The sequence below is a fragment of the Prinia subflava genome, chromosome 2, assembly GCF_021018805.1.
Source record: "Prinia subflava isolate CZ2003 ecotype Zambia chromosome 2, Cam_Psub_1.2, whole genome shotgun sequence".
NCBI lineage: Eukaryota > Metazoa > Chordata > Aves > Passeriformes > Cisticolidae > Prinia > Prinia subflava.
In genome coordinates this window covers 103,364,847-103,386,373 of record NC_086248.1, presented here as the reverse complement: position 1 = coordinate 103,386,373, position 21,527 = coordinate 103,364,847, and the positions used below count along the sequence as shown (strand labels likewise).

General features: G+C 44.3%; 1 protein-coding gene across 3 annotated transcripts in view; it reads left to right on the top strand.

The window, feature by feature from the left end:
* The first annotated feature begins 617 nt into the window (after positions 1–617).
* RTN4 (reticulon 4) overlaps positions 618–21,527 on the top strand; it is a 40,856-nt gene continuing 19,946 nt past the window's right edge. Inside the window, exons 1-4 of one of the 3 annotated variants that reach the window (XM_063391366.1) lie at positions 618–1,215; positions 7,727–7,762; positions 14,608–14,664; positions 15,460–17,901. In XM_063391366.1, the coding sequence (XP_063247436.1) occupies positions 762–1,215; positions 7,727–7,762; positions 14,608–14,664; positions 15,460–17,901 (2,989 nt within the window). In that variant the 5' untranslated portion in view covers positions 618–761. The remainder of the gene's footprint in view (positions 1,216–7,726; positions 7,763–14,607; positions 14,665–15,459; positions 17,902–21,527) is intronic. The other 2 variants (XM_063391362.1, XM_063391363.1) reach the window with 2 other exon arrangements.

The window sequence follows — 21,527 nt, the reverse complement described above, 5'->3', positions numbered from 1 at the left end:
TTTCAGGCACGGGAAGGTTTTTGCATCATATTTTGGTTAAAATTTCCATTCCCATCGGAGGAAGGCGCTGGCTGACTCCACTTCCTGCCCCAGGGGAATGTGCCTGCGGTGATCGGCGCGATGCCCAAGGAACAGGATCTGGATCGGGATCGGGACGGCGCCTCACCCTTTACCGGCCCCGCAGTGCGGCGGCGCCCGGGATGCCTCGGGATCCTTCGGTCACATTCAGGGTGAGAGAAGCCAGGCTAGGGCGGATCGGTGTCCTACGCCATCCCCTTCTCTTTCTGGAAAACGCGGAGGGTTTCTGGCCGCTGTTTAAAACAACAGCAACAAAAAAGAGAATGACACTGCTCCTGGCAGAGGAGAGCGGTGAATCACACCACGCGCTCCCAGGCTGTCACGAGAGGATGGAGGGTCCCCGGGCCGTGCCCCGTCCCCTCTGACGCCCCACCGGCGTTTTCCGCGCTGAACTTTACCCGACTTCTCAGCCCCGCTCCGCCGGCCCTCGGTCCCGCCCCATCTGATGCATATTCATGAGGGGCCACTCCCGAGACAGCTTCTCATTGGCTGCTCCTTGCCCTCTCCCGCTTCCATTGGCTGGCGCCGCCGCCGCTCCGGGCGCGGGGCGGGGCGGCCGCGCCCGCGCCTCCCGGGCGGTGACTCACAGGGCGTGGAGTGCGGGTCCCGCAGCGGCGGCGGTAGCGCAGCCCGCGCCTCCCCCCGCACCCGCACCGCTCATTGTTCCGCCCGCTCCAGGCACCATGGACGAGCTGGACCAGTCGCCCCTAGTCTCCTCCTCCTCCGGGCCAACCCGGCCGCAGCAGCCACAGTTTAACTACCAGTTCGTGCTCGACGACGAGAAGGAGGAGGAGGAGGAGGAAGAGGAAGAGGAAGACGAGGACGAAGACTTCGACGAGCAGCTGGAGGTGATGGAGAGGAAGCCTGCCGCGGCTCCCGCCGCAGCCCCGCAGGAACGGCCGCCGCAGCTGCTGGACCTCGGTAGCCCCGCCGAGCCGCCCCGCCCCGCTGCTCCGGAGCCGCCGCAGCCCGAGTGGAGTCCCCGGGGAGCTGTGTCCTCTTCCTCCTCCTCCGCCACCACGCCGTCCCCCGCGCAGGAGCAGCCCCCGGCCGATGCCCGGCCCGCGCAGCCCCAGCCGCTCAAGCCCGCGCCTGCCGTTGCCCCCCGGAGCAGAGGGTCCTCCTCCGGCTCAGCTGGTGAGTGCTCCCGCCCCGGGCTCGAGGAGGGCGGCGGCCGGTTCTCGAGCCCCGCTGCCCCGCCGGGAGGTTCCCTTTGTCTGCCGGCCCTCGGCCGCCTCCTGCGGCATCGCTCCCTCCCCTCAGCCGCGCTCGGGCGCGGCCCCGCTGCAGCTCATGCTGGAGAAAGGGCTCCCCCTCCCCTTTCTTTCTTTTTTTTCTAATTTTTTAAATTGTAATTTCTTCTCTTTCCCTCCTCCTCCCCTCTGTGTTATGCTAACGGCGGGAGGGGAAAGCGCCGCCCCGGCCGCCGCCTCGCACATGGGCCGCCCGGGGGCGAGGCCGCCGCCGCCGCCTGGCAACGGCCGCGTCGCGGGGGGAGTGGGGGGCGAGTCCAGAGAGACTGGCCATGTCCGGGATGCTGGCTGGGCACCGCGGGGACGGCCCTGCCCGTGGTACCGGCCGAGTCCCGAGGGATCGGCCGCGGCGTTCTCGCGGCTCCGGCCGGTTCTCTCCCGGCCCAGAGCCTTCCTCTCGCCGCATTGTCCCGGGCAAGACTCCCCCCGGGGCGGCCGGGCACTGCAGGTGTGGGCGTGGGAACGCGGGAGGGAGCAGGGAAACATAAGATATTTGTAATCTTACTCATGTTTAACAGAGGGCCTGGAGGGAGGGGCGAGGCGAGGGACTGCGGAGCCGCCGGCCCTCCACCTGGCCGGCACAGCCCTGCGTGGGGACGCCGCGCCCCGGCCGCGGACTGCGGGGCTGAGCCCTCGGGAGGGAACCGGTGACCTAGGGAGGAATGTGTGGCAGCACAAAGGGAGACCAGGCTGCTCGCTGCTCTAGGTGTGGCAGTCCTGGAGAAGAATGTCAGCCCTCGCGTCCTGGATGGCCGCGGCTTAGCCACGGCTGTCGCCTGGGGCTTCTCCAAGGCGTCGTCCCATAATGTGGGAGTTCGCCGGAGCACAGGGCTATGGAGCGGAGGGCGTCAGCCCCACAACAATTGCTAGGGCTGCCCGACTGCCGGAGCCTTTCTCAGGTCTAATCCGGGAGCTGACCCGCATGACTAATGCCTTACATGCGGATTGCGAGTGTGCTTTGGCTCCACTTCTTAATTCAAAGTACAAGAGCTGACATGAGGCCACTGAAACAGTTGAAAAGGAACAAATTCAAGTGCCTTGAGATCACCATGTTGCGTGCTTATCTTCATTGCTGTTACGGTGTTGGTATGTTGTAAAGACGCAGGATTTCAGTACTAACTAAACACCACAGTAAGAGGGGGCATGATACTCAAGATATAATCAAAAAAAGCATCTGGAACAATAATTTTTTAAAAGGCCTGTTAAAACCTGAATTTAGTTTTATGAGGGGGAATTTCACAATGCATTTTATTTGCATGTGTGACAGGACTTTATGATTACTTGTGCTGTTGCCTTTCACGAAGCCTACTTTGTTTTGTTCTTCTGAGAGCTCTCTGTGTAGCAATACACCAGAGAGATTAATTATTTTTTGTTTTAACCATTTGGAGGACAGATGATGATAAAAGCTTGCAACAGCCTGAAGAGGAGGGATTCTATATGATAGATGAACAGAATTTTTTTTAGCCATATTCTCTGAGTGGAGCTCTGGATGGTTTAAACAGAACTGAATGAAAGAAATAGGATCTACCAAATCATGTTGCTTTGACAAGGAGGGATGAAAGTGTGTGTTCTTGAAGTGTTTTGTTTTTGATTTTTTTTCCCTCTCTGACCCTTGAAGGATAAGGCAAAAAGAGCACAGTAATTCCTGAAATAGTTCTGTGTTAGAGACCTAACTGTGAGAATTGCGTAGTATAGCTGAGAAGTGGCATCAAAGAGTTATTTTAATTTGTCAGTGATGATTAATTTAGGGCTCTGAAGTAAGGACTGGCATCTGGGGGAGGCCTGGTTTCCAAAGACAAGGTGTTGTAACACAATGCTCATCTAATGATGAGTTGAAATATTAGAAGCTCTGTACTTGAAACTCCTAGATGAGAACAAATTATGTTGATAAAAGCATTGCCAGGTTATCTCATGAGTACTTTGGCCTTCTCAGATGCAGGAGCGCTTAGTTTCTATCACGTTAGATATCCATTTAAACATCAATTATTTGTTAGTTTTGCATTTAGCAGTGGGTGTTAAAACTGTCTGGGTTAAGATATTTGGCTTGGCTTCAAATGAGTTCACTCTCCATCATGCTGAGAGATTGCCAAAATTGCTGCCTGCAACTGGTGGCAGGGTGACCATGGCAGGGACAGCCACGTGGCCTTGTGGCTTGCTCTCTGCAGAGTTCTGGTTTCACTTACTTGGAGCTCTGCTATTTGAATTTAAGGTATAACTGAAGAATTACAATTCACAATCTGGAAACTTTGGAAAAAAACTCTTCATGTTTTAAATCTGATTTATATTTATCTGACATAAATTTGATTTATGAGGATTTGAGGCAAATAACTTTGAAATTCTATTTCTGGAGGAGGAGAGTATGGCCTGTAGCAAGTATGCAGAGAATAGTAGGGCTTCTTTTATCTGCAACAATTGGCTATGGTGCTGCCTTTTGGCAGTGGAACAGTAACAAAAATGTATTGCCTGCTTGATGGCCCATTGAAATGGATTTTGTGTATGTATGAAGGTGTTTTTTAAAAAGAAAACCTTTGTAATTGTTTTTAGTTACACACTTAAGAGTATTCAGTATCATTGTGACATAAGTATACGTGATGCAAGTCTCTGGCAGGGTAACAGCAGCCTACCTTCTGAAGAGCTAATATAAATATTTGCAGGAGGAGAAAACAATCAGGAGCTCTGCAGTCAAACTTGGGTTCTCCTGAGCAATTTCTGGGGTTCTTGTTTGTTTGAAACGACAGTTCTGGAGAGGTTACTACTTAAATCTTTTGATTTGGAATTTACATAGCATGCCAAAAAAAAAAAAAAAAAGAGTCAGTTTGAGGTAGTTATACACAGTGAGAGTAATACTCCCTTTTTTTTGGCTAGCTGCCCAAAGTAAGACTAACCAGTGTACTATGAGTGGGTACCACTTTGCTTCTTCAAGCCCTAGATCCTGCAGCAAAAGCAGGGTCATATATCACTTTCCCGGAAGAGACTAGTATGTTTTGAAGTTAAACTGCACTTAGCAGAAGCCTGTACACAAAATCCACCAGACTGGCCCTAGGCCAGCATGCAGAGAGATTAAAGATGTTTCCTTGTGTGTCTGTTGCCTTCAGCTGACCTGGGTTTAAATGCATATGCAAACGTTGTGAAGGGCCAGTTTATTAATTAGTCTTGCTTTTCCATGTGATTATATAGGATTTTTTCTTTAATTCATTCATGGTGAGGAGAGGTTTCAGGAAGGTTTGCCCGACAGTGTCAAGCAGAGGTCAGTAGAGCTGCCTGGAGCTGTCCCCAGCCAGGCTGAGCCTGGCTGCAGGAGGTGCTGGATAAATGCAGATCTATACTTGCTTCTGCACACCCCAGTGAGTGAACCTTTTACCCTGCACATCCTCCATTTGCATTTTATACAAATTCTAAACCAGCATATTTGCTCCTCAGATCTTTTTCTGTTGTGCTGCTGTGTCTGCATGGGCTCCTCCAGAGGAGTTGTGTGCATTTTAAGGACAGGATGCAGCATAACTTGGAAAAAACAGAGCTGTCCTTGAATGCTGTCACTGGTGACTTTCATTTGCACCCTTCATTTATGAAAATATGTACCCCCTGATCTTCAGTCTTTCTCTGAGATGGAAGGCACTTTCTCTTCCCAAGTATAGTCAGCAAAGCTCTAAGGGAGGTGTTCATAACCTGGGTTAGAGTGTGATTTTTTAAAAATTCTATTGTAAAGAGGAGAATAATCAGCAATTTGACTGGTATAGTAAACCTTCATTTTCATGTTTCTGTCTTGGTGAGTTCAACAAAGGATCATTTCATTTATTCAGTTTTATTCATTGTCATGTGGTGTGTCTAGCACTGGGGCCTGCTTCTGTAACTGAGATGGTGCAAGAGTTTCAGAAGCCAAACAGCCCTGTCTTCTGTAAGCAGAAGTGTGTGCAAGGATAGTCCTGCCAAGTTTGATGGTATGTTTGCTTTGCGTGTGTATCCCTGGACTTGCTCTCCAGGATAAAAACACACAGCTTCCACCTACCCTATAATGATGTAGCCCTCAGGGAAGATTTGAATTGCACTGGAAGTTTTCCCCTTGGAGATGAAATCCTACGAACCACAAGTTAGGCAGCAGTGAAGAGCCACTGTTTGTTTGCCGTCTTTCCCTGTCCTCCCAGCCTGTACTTTAGAGCATGGCTAGGGAGTGACCACTGCCTTGTCCAACTTGTTGCATACCACTGGTGGCCACAGAATCTCTTATCTCACAGACAACCACAAACAGCAGCAGTCGTGGAAGTTGAGGGGAGTATTCAGGCTTCCCAGTCAGAGATTTTTCTCAAAGTTGCAGGGAAAGCAGATGTTTTCATTTTCCTTCCTCTTCCTCCAGTGCCCAGGATTTTGGAGAGCACTCAGTCCTGGCTACTTAGCACAAGACATTTAGGCATTAGTCTTCTTAACCCTGGAGCCCAGTGTTCCCATGCAGCTGGAATTCTAGGGAGCTCTCGTGGTGGCCACACAGTTTTGAGGGGATATCGAGGCTTTGTTTGCCTGTTTCCGTGTGCATTCTGCCACACCTAGCTCCTTGATGGCTCTCCTCGGATCTGCCTGGCCTTTGTGTGCTGGGAAGGAACAAAGGTTGCTTAACCTTCAACTGGAGCACTTGGTGTGCTGGAGTTATATTTCTTTATTTTCTGCTAATATTTTGACAGAAGTCTCTTTTTTTTTATTTGTGCTGGCAGGTTTCTATAGTAACTATGAAACTCAGAAAAACTAGCAAAGCATAGTTCAATCTGAAATGTCCTTTGGGTTCTAGTTTAGAGACAAGGAAATAGTTCTTGGTCTTTTATTGGCTAGAAAATGGAAAGCAACTTGGAGCTTACACATAAATTGTCTTGAGATATTCAGAAATGCTTATATGTGAAGTAGGAGAAAAATTGTGTAACTATCAAGCTGCTTTAGAAATTGAAGGAAAAAAAGAGCTATTATTGCCAAGTAAAAATAGTGATCTGTAAGACTTCAATACAAAAGTAATGTTTTAATGCAGTTGTAAAAAAATTTCTTGGTTTATGATCTAAAATAGAAATTGCTCCTGTGTATGCTTTGGAAACACTGCATAATATTTTCTACTTATTCTGCAGTCTCAGTTTTTAGGGCAGCATAGGACAACCAGCACTGAGATCCTGCACTCCACAAAGATGACACATGCTTCATGGATAGCTTTTTTAATTTGCCTTTCCATCAATAAGAGCTATTACAACAGCAATAAAATAATGGCCTTATTAATATTCACAAAGTCTGAGAAAATCAAATTATCTCAGTAGAATGTTTTTTATTTTTCAAATGGAAATAATCAATCTGCTGCCAACTGTATCTGTCAAGATATGAAGATTTTAAGTTAGGTTAGATCTTCTGATTTTAAATTACTGCTTTTCCCTGTGATTTTATTGGGTTTGTCTCAATTTGTTGCTTTCTGAGAAGTATAAAGAAAAAATACTTTTAATTTTATGTTGGCTCTCAATGTAGAAGTAATAGGAATACCAGTGTGACCCTCAATGGTTTTGCTGGGAGACTTGTTTTGTGTCTGAGAAGATACTCCCAGCTTCTACTGGCAGCTTTTTAATGAACAGGGCAATCATGTAATCAGCTTCATCAGCTAGGGAGAATATGTTAGTTAAGATGTCTTCAAATAAGACACAAGACTGAGATAAATATAAACTTTCCTCTTGCCAGTTAAAAATGTTCTCAGTCTGTCAAAATCCTCCTGCTTATGCAGTCAGCACTTGTTTGTGACAGTTTTCCTTGAACCCTGCTATCCCCTCTTTTCTGACAGAAAAATCCTTAATGCCTGTCGTTCTGTGTCCCCTGTGTGTGACAAGGAAAGCAGTGCCAAGGAAAACAGACGAAAGAGCATGTGTGAAGCCTTGCAAAGCAGCTTGGAGCTCAGAACAGAAAGGAACAAGTGAGGAGAAAAATGTCACTGGTGGCAGAGAGGCTCCTTCTTTTGTGGGCTTCAGCCAGGTCTGCTGGGGGTACCAGCCTGCTTAGATGGTTGGATTTAGAGAGCTTTAAACCCAAGTTTTCCTTAAAAGACCACACTGTTAGACAAGCAAATTAGGGTTTCCCTGTCTATGTATTCTGTTTTAAATGACCAAAAAAAAAAAAAAAAAAAAAAAAAAAAAAAAAAAAAAAGAAAAAAGAAATGTTTGGGCAAAACCTGGGTCAACCGAAATCTGTTGTAGTGCTGTTGATACCTGATCCCCTTGGTTGTCAGGAGGATATCAAGCCTCTGAATTTCCACACTGCTTTTTCCCTTTAATTCAAGAGTATTCTGCAGATAATAATGGCTACACTGAATCCATGTTCTTGCTCCCTGTTTTTCATATCCATCAGACATCTTATGCAAAACAAACCAATTTGTTTTTATTTTGCAGACTGTAAGCTCTTGTGTCAGAGGCTTGTCACACAAGGTAATGTGTTGGGAAGAGATGCCAAAAGAAATCAGTAGCATCTCATCTCCATTCTTTAAAAATTATTTTAGCTAATAAATACATTCTTGCTCAATGATAAGGTTGCTCATCTAAATACTGCTTAATTTGTTTAATTATGGGGAAAGCAGGGAAAAATCCATCTGTACAAATCAGTGAAAGGGAATCTTATGATTGGTATAATCTCTAAAATTAAATTGGATAATGTCTGCATGATGATAGGATTTGCATGGCTCTTTAGACCTTCTGCCTTTGAATAAGTTCTGATGTAATTACTGTATTTTTCTGCTTTGTGGCACTGCCAGAACTCAAATTTCTTTTTGCTATTTCAACTTATGGTTAAAGAGTCTGGATCTTAAGGAAGAATTACTTAGGTTTTAGGGGAACCATCTACTTTTTTTTTTTTTTTTTCTTTTTTTTTTTCTTTGTTACAAGTGTTGCCAAAGACCTAGTACTTGGATTTGAAGCTGTGTCTAGCTGGACACATGTGTTTGCACCTGGCTAGATTGTTTCTTTCTGCTTTCCATTAATCAAATGTGTTGAAACAGTATAAATTGGTGGCTATAAATGCTGAATCTGGGAATGTTCATATTTTTGATCTAAATTAACTTTTAGCTTTGCTATTAAATTAATTTCATTTATATATTAAATATAGTTGTGATTGTGAAGTGGGTATCTCAGGCTATCAGAGGTGGGCTGTGAACAGTTGGAGTTAATTGTGGCCACCTGACTTCAATAAAGGAGGGCTTTGCCCACCACCTAATGCTAATGTTGGTAATAAAGCAGAATTTCTGTGATTGGGCAGTTGGTACAGCCAAGGTGTGTGGTACTCGAGCTGTGCCATTTACTCCTCCCTGAGCTTTGGGTCGTGCTTAGCAGCAGAACAGTTTTCTCTTTGTTCCTGAGAGGATTTCATTTCCTCGTGGTCAGCTCCTGCAGGTTGCTGGGCTGGGACAGGTATTTGCATCCTGTTTCTGGGTATTCTGTGTGTACTTGATGGGAGAAGAGTGAAAAGTTTCTTTGGGGCTGAACTGTAAGACTTTTTTCTTTGTTTGTTTAGTTTTGCTAACAAAAGATGCCCGATAAAATCCTGCCCCTGCTCTGAGGGGATGGGGTGACACTCAGTTGATGAGGGACTTTTAGCAGCAAGTGGCATTACAGAACCACTCTCTGAAATGCTTTGGATCCTGTCCCTGGTGTTACTGATCAAAATGGTTGCAAGAGCGAGGTGAGAGTGGCAGCTGTGTCTGAAGTATTTACTGGCCTTTTAGAAACATCCTCGTGGTGGGTTCTTAATTTGGCAGCCTGAGAATTGTAACTGGGAACATTGTGATAGAGCCAGGATTAATGAATCTTTGTGTTCCTCAGTTTGTGCTTTGGTTGGTACTTGGGTATTGCAGGGGAGTGGAACTGCCTTTCTTTTCACTAAGTAGCTGATCAAAAGGAGAAGAAATGTCACATAGCTCACCTCTGTCCCGGTGCTTTACAGTCTCTGTGTTGCTGGGCAGCTTGTCTCAAGTGGAGCTATTTTAAAAGAGGAGAAGCTGTGAAATTGGACCATGTAAAAGTGATTTTGAAAAAAACTTGCCTAAACCAGTTTGGTTATAGATTTCTGCTTAGACAACAAGAAAATGTTAGTTGCTGGAGACCTTTTTGCAGAAAGAGAATATTTTAAAAGCTCGTTTTGAACTTGTTTTCTTCATGCATTTCAAGTAGTGCAGAAGAGCTCTCCCTGCAGGTGATGCATTATTCCACTTACATGGCAGTAATTGCCATGAAGGCCTGAAATGACCTGCAGCTGGGCTTGTTAATGACCGAAGGTCTTGGCTCCTTTTGTGATGCCCTCAGGATGTCCAAAATGGAGCTCCTTTTCCCCCCCTTTAAATTTTCAACAACCTTCATCTTCTGTAGCAGCTTGCACTTTCCTCCCACGATTTCCAAATAGTTTCCTAAAGTGGAAATTTCTCTTTAAAAACTTAGACCTGTAACTAAAAAGAGCCAAATGAGGAAAACCAATTATTTGCTGTGGCTCTGCAGCCTGATATAACGATGTGAAAAGGTGTTATTAATAGTTAAGGTTCTTAATCTTGAATGGTTTAAATATTTGGTGAAATCGCGTATTTAGAACAATCGCATCATAACAGGACATGATTTAAATGGAGTTTGTGTAGGCAGCTGCTTTTCTCAGGAAATTCTTGTGAAGTTGTGTGCCCTTGTTTTGTACTGCAGTAGGAAATTAGGCATCCAAGAACTTGAAATAATTAACTTTTAAATAGCCACATGTGTTGCAAAACAGCTTGAGATAGAAATGCTGCTGAGGCAGCCTCCACTTTAGGCACATGAAGCGCTCGGTGCATTGAAAGAACAATTTTTCTTTCATATTTGCCCAAGAGGGGCTGCTGCAAATGGAACTTTTACAGGATGTGTGAATCATATCACATAAGCCATTTCTTGGAGTAATAATTTTACCCTGTTTTCCTTTATCGTTAAATATTTATGTTAACAGGAGAGGCCTTTCGCAATGTCCCACTGTGGGAGGTCTGTAAGTTAAAAGCGTCCCTGTCCTGTTAGTTTGGTATCTTGCTCATTTCTTAAGCTTGCAAAGGTGAAGTGGATTCTTAACGACTCCGTTTCTGCTAATTTTGTTTTAAGACTAGCATACATTTTCCAGCAAACTAACCCAGGAAGTGGTTTTTAAGCTCTGAAGGCTGAAGCTGCCATGTAGCAGCCTAATGCAGTCTCCTGCCAAAGCTAACTGGGCATCAGGTGAAGTTTGCTCGGTATTTCTGTGGGTTTTGTCTGTTTTAATGCTGAGCTCATACCCAAAAATAAAGAGAGCAGCAGAACAATAAAGCCACTTTAGTACAGTAGTGCTGCTGATTGGAAGGAGGCACATGGAGCAGATGGAAGGGTCCTTTGCTTACACAAATCCAGTGATGAGGGATAGGAATTGTTCTGGTGCAGTTCTTACTTTCTTACTTCTACGAAGTCCTCTGCTTTCATTTGGCAAATATGTTTTGTGGGAAGAAAAAAGGCTCTTTTCTTATAAATTGCTTTTCTTGAAATTATCAGTTTACTACTTATTTTAAAGATTTTTCTCTTTTTCTCTGGAAATCTTTGCAGAGAACATTAATTTCATTAGTTGTGTGAGAAATATCCATTTATTTCTCTACTTTTTATCTGAAATTTTGGTATTTAAATGTTAAGTTTTATGCTGGTAATGTCAGCATCTTGAAACATCAGCAGTTAGTGGGAAATCAGAAAAAATTAACGTGAGGGTTTAAAATTACACATCTTTATCACACTTTGTCAGGGTTCTTTATTTTTAAACAAAACTGAAATCTGATTCTCGTTAGGGGACATTATGTTTTAGCTGAAATCATAATGCAGTTTTAAAATATGAGACTCCATGCTAATGAAAGAAGCAACAGGACTATTTGTGGGTGAATTGTATTTTGATTTAGAGGGTTTTTTTAGGGAATATTTAATTTGCAAAAATCCAAGGTAAAATTTACAGAATGTTTCTGGTTAAAAACAGAAATGCAGTCAGACAGACTGAGTCTCTAAAGTTCTCTTTAAAAGCCATCAATTGGAGTGCTTCAGTAACTCATATAAAGTGGTACCACTCATAAATAAGAGGTCAGCCTTTATCTTGGCTGCAATGCGGAAATGAACTTGCATCATTATGGATTTTTGGCTGGAAAAAATTTGGAGTAAGAACTCTTTTTCATGGACATTGTGTTCGTTTTGAGATCTCGTTCTTCTGTATTTCATGAAACAAAATCTGTGTTCTGATGGAAGTGTTAACTGAGCAGTTCATCTTCCTGAAGGTGTTTTACTTATAATTTGTAAAAAGTTATGGTTTGTAAGGTCTCTTATATTTTTTTGCTGTATATATTTGGGTGAAGCTTTGTTGTAGTGAAACTCACTTTGTATGTCAGTTAAGGTGTTTTGAATATCTACTTTTGCTTGACGATATTGTAGCTCAGAGCTTGAAGATTTTTTACTTGGCTCTGTTGTGTTGCTTGTTTGAGTGTTTGTTTTTGTCACCTAATTTCTGCCATTGAGATGCAAATAGGAGAAGCCACCCCCGGTGATGGGTCCTAGAAGTGTCCTACTTACCCACAGAGCTGTGTTTCTGAGAGGTTTCTACTTCTGCTGGGGAGGTGGGGATTCTTCAGCAGTGTCGCTGCTGGAAATAATCTCTTTCACCATGTCACTTCAATTCCACTCTGCAAAGAGTGGTTGTTCAGTCAGCACCGATGCTGATGGGGAGTTGTCCTACTCCATTTTCCCTGCTTGCCTTCAGGTGTTACACAGGACTCACAAGGGCAGGAAAAAGCCCTCCCTTGTGTATTTCTCCTTTCAGCAGGAAAAATGCCTTTCTGATGTGGGTGACCGGAGAGGAGTGGGTGGTTCTCCTTGGCTGGTTAGGAAACAGTGCCTTTATGTAATCTCTTTTCACACTCCAGCCAGTGTGGAAAATAAAGTTTGGGTGTGGACATAATATCTTTCCATTAAGAGAACCTGGGAATTCAATGGCTGGCATAGCGATTTTATGGTTCTGTGTTTCTGTGTTGGGTAAATGGAAGCCAGACCTCAGAAGGAGTCTTTGCCTTGTGCTGTCTTAAGGAAACACTGGAAAATGAGAGCCCATGCTCTTAAACCCAGTGCCCTTCCCCAGAAACTGAAACCTCTCTCTCTGGGACTGGAAAGAGTTCAAAAGATTTTAAATGTGGAAATTTTGGTATAGATTGCACTTGGCCTTTGCACAGGAAGGGAGCTGCACCTTTCAGGGATGACTTGTGTGTTTTCCCCTTCACCTCCTTGTACCCCAGTGGACTATGCTGTTTTTGTTTGCCATTCCTCCTACATTTGAGCACCTCCTCTCCACTGCCTTGGTGTTGGTTTCCCTGGGAGGCCCTTTTCTGTTGGGTTGTCAGGGTCTCTGATGACAATCAGTCTGGTCCCATCAGGTCCCTGCTTTTTCTCCTACCCCGAAGTGCGGACCCCTTCCAGTACATCTGGGTTGTTCTGCTCTGGGATGATCTGGATGAGGGAGAGTGTGTGGTTTCAGGAAAGGTGTGGGCTGTGGAGCAGCATCTGCTTGTGGAAAGGATCCCGGTGAGCCAGGGGATGTGGAGTCAAGAAGCTCCTGGAATATAGGGCCTGTAGTGGTACTTGGTATAGCAGTTCTCTGACTTTGTGTCATGTACCCATCAGTTGTCCTCCAGTGTGGTTTTTGTCCTTAAAAGCTTTGCAACCATTGAGCTGTGACACTGCTTTAATGTGCTCTAAATTTGGAATTGAGGTTTCTCTCTATATGGTCCTTAATCGAAAAATGTAATTTTTAGAAAACTGAACAGAAATCCCTTTGGCCCAGCAGGATTTGAGGACCCTTCTGAATGCCAAGTCCACACTCAGCTTTATTTCTTACTCTTTTTCTGTCATCTTCAGGTCATACTTCTAATCCACAAAATACAGCAAGAGATAAATGTTCTGTGAAACAAACCCAATTAACTGTATATTGTAACAGGAAACATAGGTTGTGAGGAGACTTGATTTTTGGAAGACTGCTGGTAGGATTAACTTGAATAAGCCAGACAGGTCATGGGTGTCTGCAAGTGGCATTGCTTCTACACAAATTGTGGTTTAGTGCCAAAACACAGCTTAGCTTAATGCCTTGCCTGACTGGGTTGTTACATATGTGCTGCTGCAACTACCATATTTCTCACTTCTTGCCTTTCATCTCTTCAAATAGATTGCTTCTATTATTCTTTACTTTTAATAATAATAATAAAAACCAAGCCAAAAATATCCCCACCTCTTTTCCAGTACCTGATTTTGTCCAGGCAAATAGCAAAATTAAAGATTGTTGGTGTCTGTACTGAGAATAAAAATCTGATTTAAGTGCTTGAATATAATTTTTAGCTCTGCTAATGCAGTTGATGTAAGTTGCAAATATTCTTTAACAGCCTCAATTTGAAAACTATGCACTTCTCAGAATGAAATAAATTTACCGAAATGGTAGCATTCTTACATCAATGTAAAGCCAACAAGCCATGATGGATCTGGCAAAAACACTGCTGCTGACACTGAAATCCAAAGGAGGACTGGTTTTGCTTTGCCTGTTTCCTTATGATGGTTGGTACTGCAGCTTTGAGTGGAAATTGGAGAACTAGGTTTGTATTGGGAGGTATTGGGCTCAAAGCAAACTCAACAAAGCCAAATACACTCTTTGTATCATGCCAAAAAAGGCTTTAAAAATAACAGCTTCTGCTGGGGGGCTTCTCTGTATAGTACCAAAAGGGAAAGAGTAAAGACACAAAGCAGATAAAAAGGCCCAGTATGGCTATGCCTGAGGGATGCTGTGTTTGTGGGGTGTTTCAGAGGTTGCTTTGGTCATTTGAACTTTCGCCAGTGTTTGGTTGAGTTTGTTGGGGCTGCTCTTGCACAAGTGTGGGGCTGTGAGGAGTCCTTGGGTGGGGAGAGCTGAGTAATGACTGTGTGCCACTGGCAATGGCAGGTGTAGCTGCCCAGTGGTGTGCACAGTCAGGGAATGAAAATAAGAGCAGCTGCCAAGGTGTGTCTCACCCTGCTGTTGGTCACTGGCTTGGAGGGTAGAGATCCCTCAATAAAGATCCCATTGTGAATGGGGAAATCTGGGTGTTGGCTCTCCCGAATCACCTGGCTCTGACGGTGTTCCCTGGTTCTCTTGGGTGTTGGCTGTGGATCTGTTTGGTTTACTGGGAACTGACTCCTTGTATGCTTTCTCCTCTCTTCACCTTGGCCCTTCCTTCTGCTGAGGTTATTTGTTTGTTTTTCAGATGAGACCCTTTTTGCTCTTCCTGCTACATCTGCGCCTCTGATGCACTCCTCTGCAGGCAAGTTCTTTCTGCTCCCCTTTGTCTGAGTACCTCCTGCCTTTCTGATCTCATTAACCCTCTCCCTCTAGTCTGCCTCTACTAAAAGTCAGCATGGGTCCAAGAATAGCCTCTGTCACATTTTTCAGTGTTGGCTTTTTGGTTGATCTATTCCAGATTTTAATACACATTCATTTGTTTACGTGGTAAACTGTTTGATAAACAAGATACGGCCATCTGTGAATTCTTGGACCCTTGATGTAGGAGAGAAGTTGATACTGTTAACAGGTTAACGCATCAGAGCATAGTTGCTTTACTGATTTAGCAGAAAGATTTAATCTATAGTAACTTTCTGCAGTATTTTAAAGAAGTAAAAGTTGCACCTGTAATATTGATTTAGTGGTTTTTATTAGATATGCCATCCACAAATTCCCATTTTATAAAAGGCTTAAAAAAAAGACTTTGCTGGCACATGTTTGTGCAATATGTTTATGCCCAGGCATCTGTACACCCCCTCTCTCTGTCTCCCCTTGTCACCCTCCTGTTCTGGCTTTGTTAATATTGCCCCCTCTACTTGTGTGGCATCTTCAGCTTTACTGAGATCTTTGCACTGCATAAAGTTGCTGCTTCTTGAGCCTCTTGCTTACTTCTTTCCTAGAAGTGAAGTAGAATAGCTTTAAGTGATACTGTGTATTAATGGCTCACAGACCTTGGAAGAGCCTTTTAGTAGCTAAAATGATGTGAACCTGTTGAAAGTTTGCACTGACTTTGAGAGCACTTGCATTCTCTAACTTTCCTTTCTATCCACGGTCACAGAAAAAGTTATGGACTTGCAGGAGCAGCCAGGTAGCACTAAGTCGCTTGATCAAGAGGATTTTACTGCAGTCCCGCTTGATCCTGCTCCTTCTCTTCCCTCCTTCTCTCCTCTCTCAGCCGATCCCTTTAAAGAGCACACGCCCTTTGGTACCTTCTCAGATGGATTTCCTGCAGGAGGCACTTACAAAGAAAGCTCCAGTGAGGTTTATAAAGAACCTGTGAAAAATGCCAGAAACCCCTTTCTTGCAGAGGGAAATGATAAAGACATTTCAGAGATGAAATACTCACAACCCCCATTTGCTAAAGAAGAAGCAGCCATTTTATCTCCAGCTAAAGAAAAAACACAGCTAGAGAGCCCTGAAGAATTACCTAACCTGGAGAAAACTCCTGCACAGCAGCTGAAAATGTCTCCAGAATCTCCCCAAGATTTATTTGAAAGAAATGAGGAAGATCTCGTCTATAACAAAGACAAGTACAGAGGAGGTGGTGATCATGATGAAAAAGGAGTGCTGAAAGAAGACCCTCTTAGGAGGGATGAATATGCAGACTTCAAACCGTTTGAGCCAATATGGGAAGTCAAAGGTGCTAGTCACAGACTGAGCAGCATGAGAGAGGATGTTGGAAGTAAGACAGATGCCAAGCTGGAGAGCAGTTTGGATGACAAATATGGTGTGGGTAAACTGAATGTTCAGAAGGATTATGAAAGAGAGAGTGAAGGCAGTGCCGAAGAGCCCTCCTTCCCAAGCACCCCAGAAGCTGTAAAAGAACCTTCACAGACTTACATCACTTGTACTAAATTTGACTCCTCTCCAAGTCCTGGTGGTAACAAAGGTAAATCTCTTTCTCCACTGGAGGAAGACACTTCAGAAAATAGAACCGATGATGAGAAAAAAATTGCAGAACTGAAAGCTCAGACAGGCCCAGAACAAGGTAATTTTGCTGTTGGAGCAGTTGGGCAGGAAGGGCAGGGAGCTGACCCTGCTAAAGCACAGGGGGTCCCACCAGTACCTCCTGACAGCGCTGCAAACATGCCTGAGGGTCTCACTCCTGACCTGGTGCAGGAGGCATATGAGATGCACGATGCAGCCTGCACAAAACTGGCGTATGAAACCAAGATCGATTTAGTGCAAACCTCTGAGGCAGCGCAGGAGACTCTAAAACCCACAGCACAAATCTGCCCCTCCTTTGAAGGCTCAGAAGCTGCTCCATCACCAATATTGCCGGATATTGTTATGGAAGCCCCACTAGGCACCGGCACTGCTGGGGCAGAAGCATCTGCTGTACAGCTGGAAGCTTCCCCGCTAGAAACATTTATGCCCACTGCCAAGTATGAGAATGTAAAAGAGGCTGAAAAACCTCCTGTGTACCAAGAGGCAGTGAATGTACCACTGACACAGGCCCAGGAAGCCAAGGAGACATTGGTGTTTAAACAACCTGCTGGTGAGAGTAGCACCACTCCTGAAGATCTGGAGACTCCTTATATATCTATTGCATGTGACTTAATTAAGGGAACAAAGGTCTCTGGTGAATCTCCTTCTCCATCTTTTGCAGAGTATTCAAAGGCGCCGGTAACAGAAAGCATTTCTCAGGATGTGCTTGAAGACAAGGAACTAGATGGAACCCTGTCTCCACAGTTTGGAAAAGCTGGCCTGTTTAATAGCCAGATGATATCTGACTTTGCTGAGGAAGCAAATGAAGATCTATCTCTCCTCTTAAAAAGTAATTCCACTGAGAGTATTGCAACTGATGAAGAACATGAGGAAGGACTGGTGGATTCAGTAGCTGCCATGGGCAAGCCTTATCTGGAGTCATTCCAACCTGAACTTGACTCTTCCAAAATTGTTGCTGCTCCACCGTCTGAGCCAATACCTGCAAAAACAGCCAAGGCAGATAAGATTCCTCTTCAAATGAAAGAGCTGGATGCTTTGGCTTATTCAGCTGATGTATCTGTTGCTATGGAACCAAAACCAGGAGATGACAAAGCTCTCTCACCCATGGAGTCTTCCCCAGTCTCAGTGGAAGAAGACTTTGTGATGTTAGGTCATCCTAAAACTGTTTCTGAATTTGTGATGGAAGGCACTGATCGAGAAATAATGCACAAAGATCAAGATGAAGACATCAGTAAGGTGATCCAGGATGAGAAGAGGCAGTTGCCCTGCCCAGAGCTGCCCTGTGATCTCTCTGTGAAGAATGTAGAAGTAAAAGCTGTGGAAGATACCAACGCCTTGAAAAGGTCTTTGGAGGCTGTGGACAGAGAAGTGCCTGAAGTATCCACCATGTCCTTACTAGCCACAGATACCTCACCTTTATCTGCTGAAAAAGAGATAGTCAGTGTAGTAAAACCAGGACCTTTTGAGAAGGAAGCTGAGAAAGAAGCTGCTTCTGTTAAAGAAAAGAAAACACCTACTGCTGTATTTTCAGCAAAGCTGAATAAGTCTTCAGGTAATCTGTGTATGCTGTCTTGCAGTTTGCTGATCTGCGTAATTCTTTAGCTAAACTTAAGCATGTCTTGACTTATTCTATTTAAATCATTTTCTGCAAACTTCTCTGTAGGCCAAGGGTAACAAAAAATGTCAGTGCCTGCACTTGCACCTTTTTCATAATCTGATTGCTTTAGTACCTTTTTTTTGTTTATCAGGGATGGACTCAGCATCTCCAGGTTTTTCTGCCAGCCCTGCTGCTCATGGTCTGTTGATGCAGAAATAAGTGACTGCTCGCTGCAGGCCCTGCCATGGTTGTCCACAGACTGGGCATGGGGTGGCCTCCCAGACTCTGAATCTGGGATGCAGTGTGCACATGATTTGAAGAGGCATTTCTTCCTTTTCATTAACAGTTCAGACATCAGACTGATGTAAAACTCAGGAAAATACCCCTGATGTTCCTGTATGGCCTGGAATCTGGAAGATAGTCTGTGCATCTTCAGCCCATGTTAAATGAAAGGCCGGTGGTTTAAACCAAGTGGTGAACATGAGGGAGCTTAGTATGCAGGTTACTGGAAAAGTGGTCATTAAGAAGTTGAGTATTCTGCAAACACTAAAATTGGTTTATGTACAGCACAGGTATTAATTTCTGTTTCTCTTTTCAGGTGGGGCTTGCACTTCAGTGTAGTTATTTTTTCTTACAGTCATGTGCAGTTACAGTAGCAGGAAGTTGTATTCTTTCCTCTAAACTGAACAGCTCATGAAATTCCAGCTTTTTGTAGACTAGAGGAGTATGTTGCTTTTTGATATTGCAGCACTCTGCTGCTACTTAAGCTTTGACCAGAAGCAATCACACCAAAATAACCCCAGCTACTGCAGAAAGCACAGTGCTCTAAATAGAAAAGCAGGAGTTAGTTTGACTCAGCAGCAGTACTGTATGCAGTAGCTGCAGCCTACAGTTCATAAAATAGGATTGCAGAGTACCCTGAGTTGGAAGGAAATAGCAGGTGTATGTTAAAGTGAACATCCTATTGAAATAGGTTTGAGAAATTAGGTAGAAGATGTATTTTTTATATTTACCTTTGCCATTTCTCCTGTCTCACGTGCCTCCTCTATACGTACAGGTAAGGCAGAAAGGAGAGAGTTTTGCTTTTCCCATGGGGTAAAACCTCATTGATAACCTGCACTGCTAAAACTCTTTGTGTGTCTGTGTGTTCTGTGAAGGCTCCTCGGGCTTCCAGCAGATAGAACTGTTTAGAGAGCAGCTGTCTGTCTTGGACTTCATGTCAAGGGGTTAATTGCTTAGAGCTCAGACTACTTAAAAACAAACAAAAAAAAAACCCACTAAGCAAAACACTGCACTTAATATAAGATCTTTTGTGTTAGTTTTTTTTTTAAAGGGAGACCTTTGCGGAGGCTCTTTAATCATTGCATAGATATAGCAGGCTGGGGGTGGCAAGTCCCTGCCTGGGGAAGGCAGCCCCTCACTATGGGTCTGAGGAGGGCACAGCTGCTGCTCTTCCATCCGTGGGAAGCTGCCACAGAAGCTGCAGAGAGCCAACTGCCAGAGCAGAGAGGAGGAGTTGAACAGTCTCGTTGCTCTCCCATCCATGGCCCAGTGCAGGGAGAGGGCCCAGATCTGCCCAGTGTGCTGGGAGCTGCAGCCTCTCAGTATTGTGTTCACTCTGGAGAGCAGCTGCAGTTTTCATTTTTGACATGCTGTGTTGTTTGGGAAGAAAATTTTTTGCTTTATGCTAGAGGAACACTTGCTTAAAGCTAAATAGATGAGAATACTAATTCAAAAATAAGCCTTTTTTCCTGGATTTTTCTCCACACTCTGCTGTGTTGCAAAACACAGAACTGGACTTCTGAAACAAGCCACAACCAACATCAGTTGTCTGCTTTAAATACCACCCTGCTTGGGCACAATTTCAGAGCATCATTGAAGAAAAAACAAGGAGGGATTGTTCATCACAAGGCCAAGTGCATCTGTGCATGTGTTTGGCCTTCTGAGTCTACCTTTGTTCTTTGGGGTTTTTTTTCCTACCCATCAGTGGAACTGAAATAGATTTCACTGTGTCTTAAGACTTGTGGAATTCAGCTAGTGTGATGGTGTGACTGATGCTTGTAAAGCTTTAATCTGAGCTGCCTAACTGGTTCATTTAAATCCAAGGTTGTGGAATGCTTACTTAACAGTGCTGGTTTTTGGAAGCTAACCTAAATGCCAGTGTGTTGTAACTTCCCACAGACCCAGTGGGCTGCGGGGAGCTAACAGGGATTCTAAAAAGGTTGCAGAAACTTTTTAAACTTCTCCACTCCACTGAAGCACATGTAAAGCTTTGAAGAGCCTCCTGGGTAGAAGGAGGTTTGTTAAATTGTGCCTGGCACACCCTTGGGTAACCTGGACAGATTTAAGAAACACATAAAAGCAAAAAAACCCCAAACCCAAACAAATACAGGACTGTAGGTAACAACTGAACAATTTTAAGGGCAAATACCCCCTTGCAACACCAGCAATTTCTGCTGTCTTGAATACAGTGGGGTTTTTTTCCCCTAGGTTTGTATTTCTCAGTAGCTGCTGTATTTGGCTTTAAGGAAATTACCTTGCTTCTCTATCACTCTCACCAGACCTCAAATATGCATTCCTGAGGTCCATCAATGCACTGTCTGATAAGATGTGACCTCAGAGGGCAGTTCCTGTGGGTTCAGGTGCTGCTGCCCCAGCTCCCGCAGGAGGTGTGAGCACCAGGCCAGTGCAGCAGGCACTGGGGAGCCATGGATTAGGGCCAGCCTGTGTGACAGGGCTTTAATGCCATCTAGTGTTTGTCACCGAGGTGGAACCTCAGTGCCTGCTGGATGAGAAGGGATCCATCCAGGTTTGGAGAAATTCCCAACTCCTGAAATGAGTCTGAGATGTGAAAGCTAAATATACACATTACGTATCTCGGCCCTTCTGTTGCACAGACTTTCATCTCTCATACAGATCATTAATCCTCTCCAAGCCCATGCTTTCCACAAACCTGGTTTTCATTGACGGGATGTGAAAGTTTTTATATTATCAATATTATTGAATTATAAACTCAAAACCTCTGGCCACAGCAAAGTTATGTACTGAAATGGAAATTGGCAGTTTAAATTCCTCACTGTGTCTATGATGAGTATTACAATAATATTTGGAAGTAATGTTGAGATCTTTACCACCAAGATGCCTCAGTTTCCTCAGAACACCCTTGTTTGATTGTGGATTTGACCACCAGCTCTGTAGACATTCCCTTCAGGTTAAATCTGACTGGTTTATTTGGTTCCATTACAGGCACTCAGGAATGCAGCCAATTAATAATATTTTACATTTCCTGAATTTTCTTTAGGGGGCAAATGCAAAGGCGAAGCCCAGGTGGGAAATGTGCTTTGAGAGGGTAGTACTAATGATGAATCTTTCCTTTTTCTTCCTACAGCATAGGGGCAGTAATCAAATACTTCCTGTGATGCTGTAACAGAAACGAGGTCATTGCAGTTGTGTAAAGCTTAAAGGACATTAGAAGTTCTGCCTGGTACCAGCTGTACCCATTTGGGGAATTTCTGTTATTTTCTGTGTTCATAGTGAGTTAAATGGAGCCACTCAGCCGATGGGAGGTGTTGGTTTTGTTT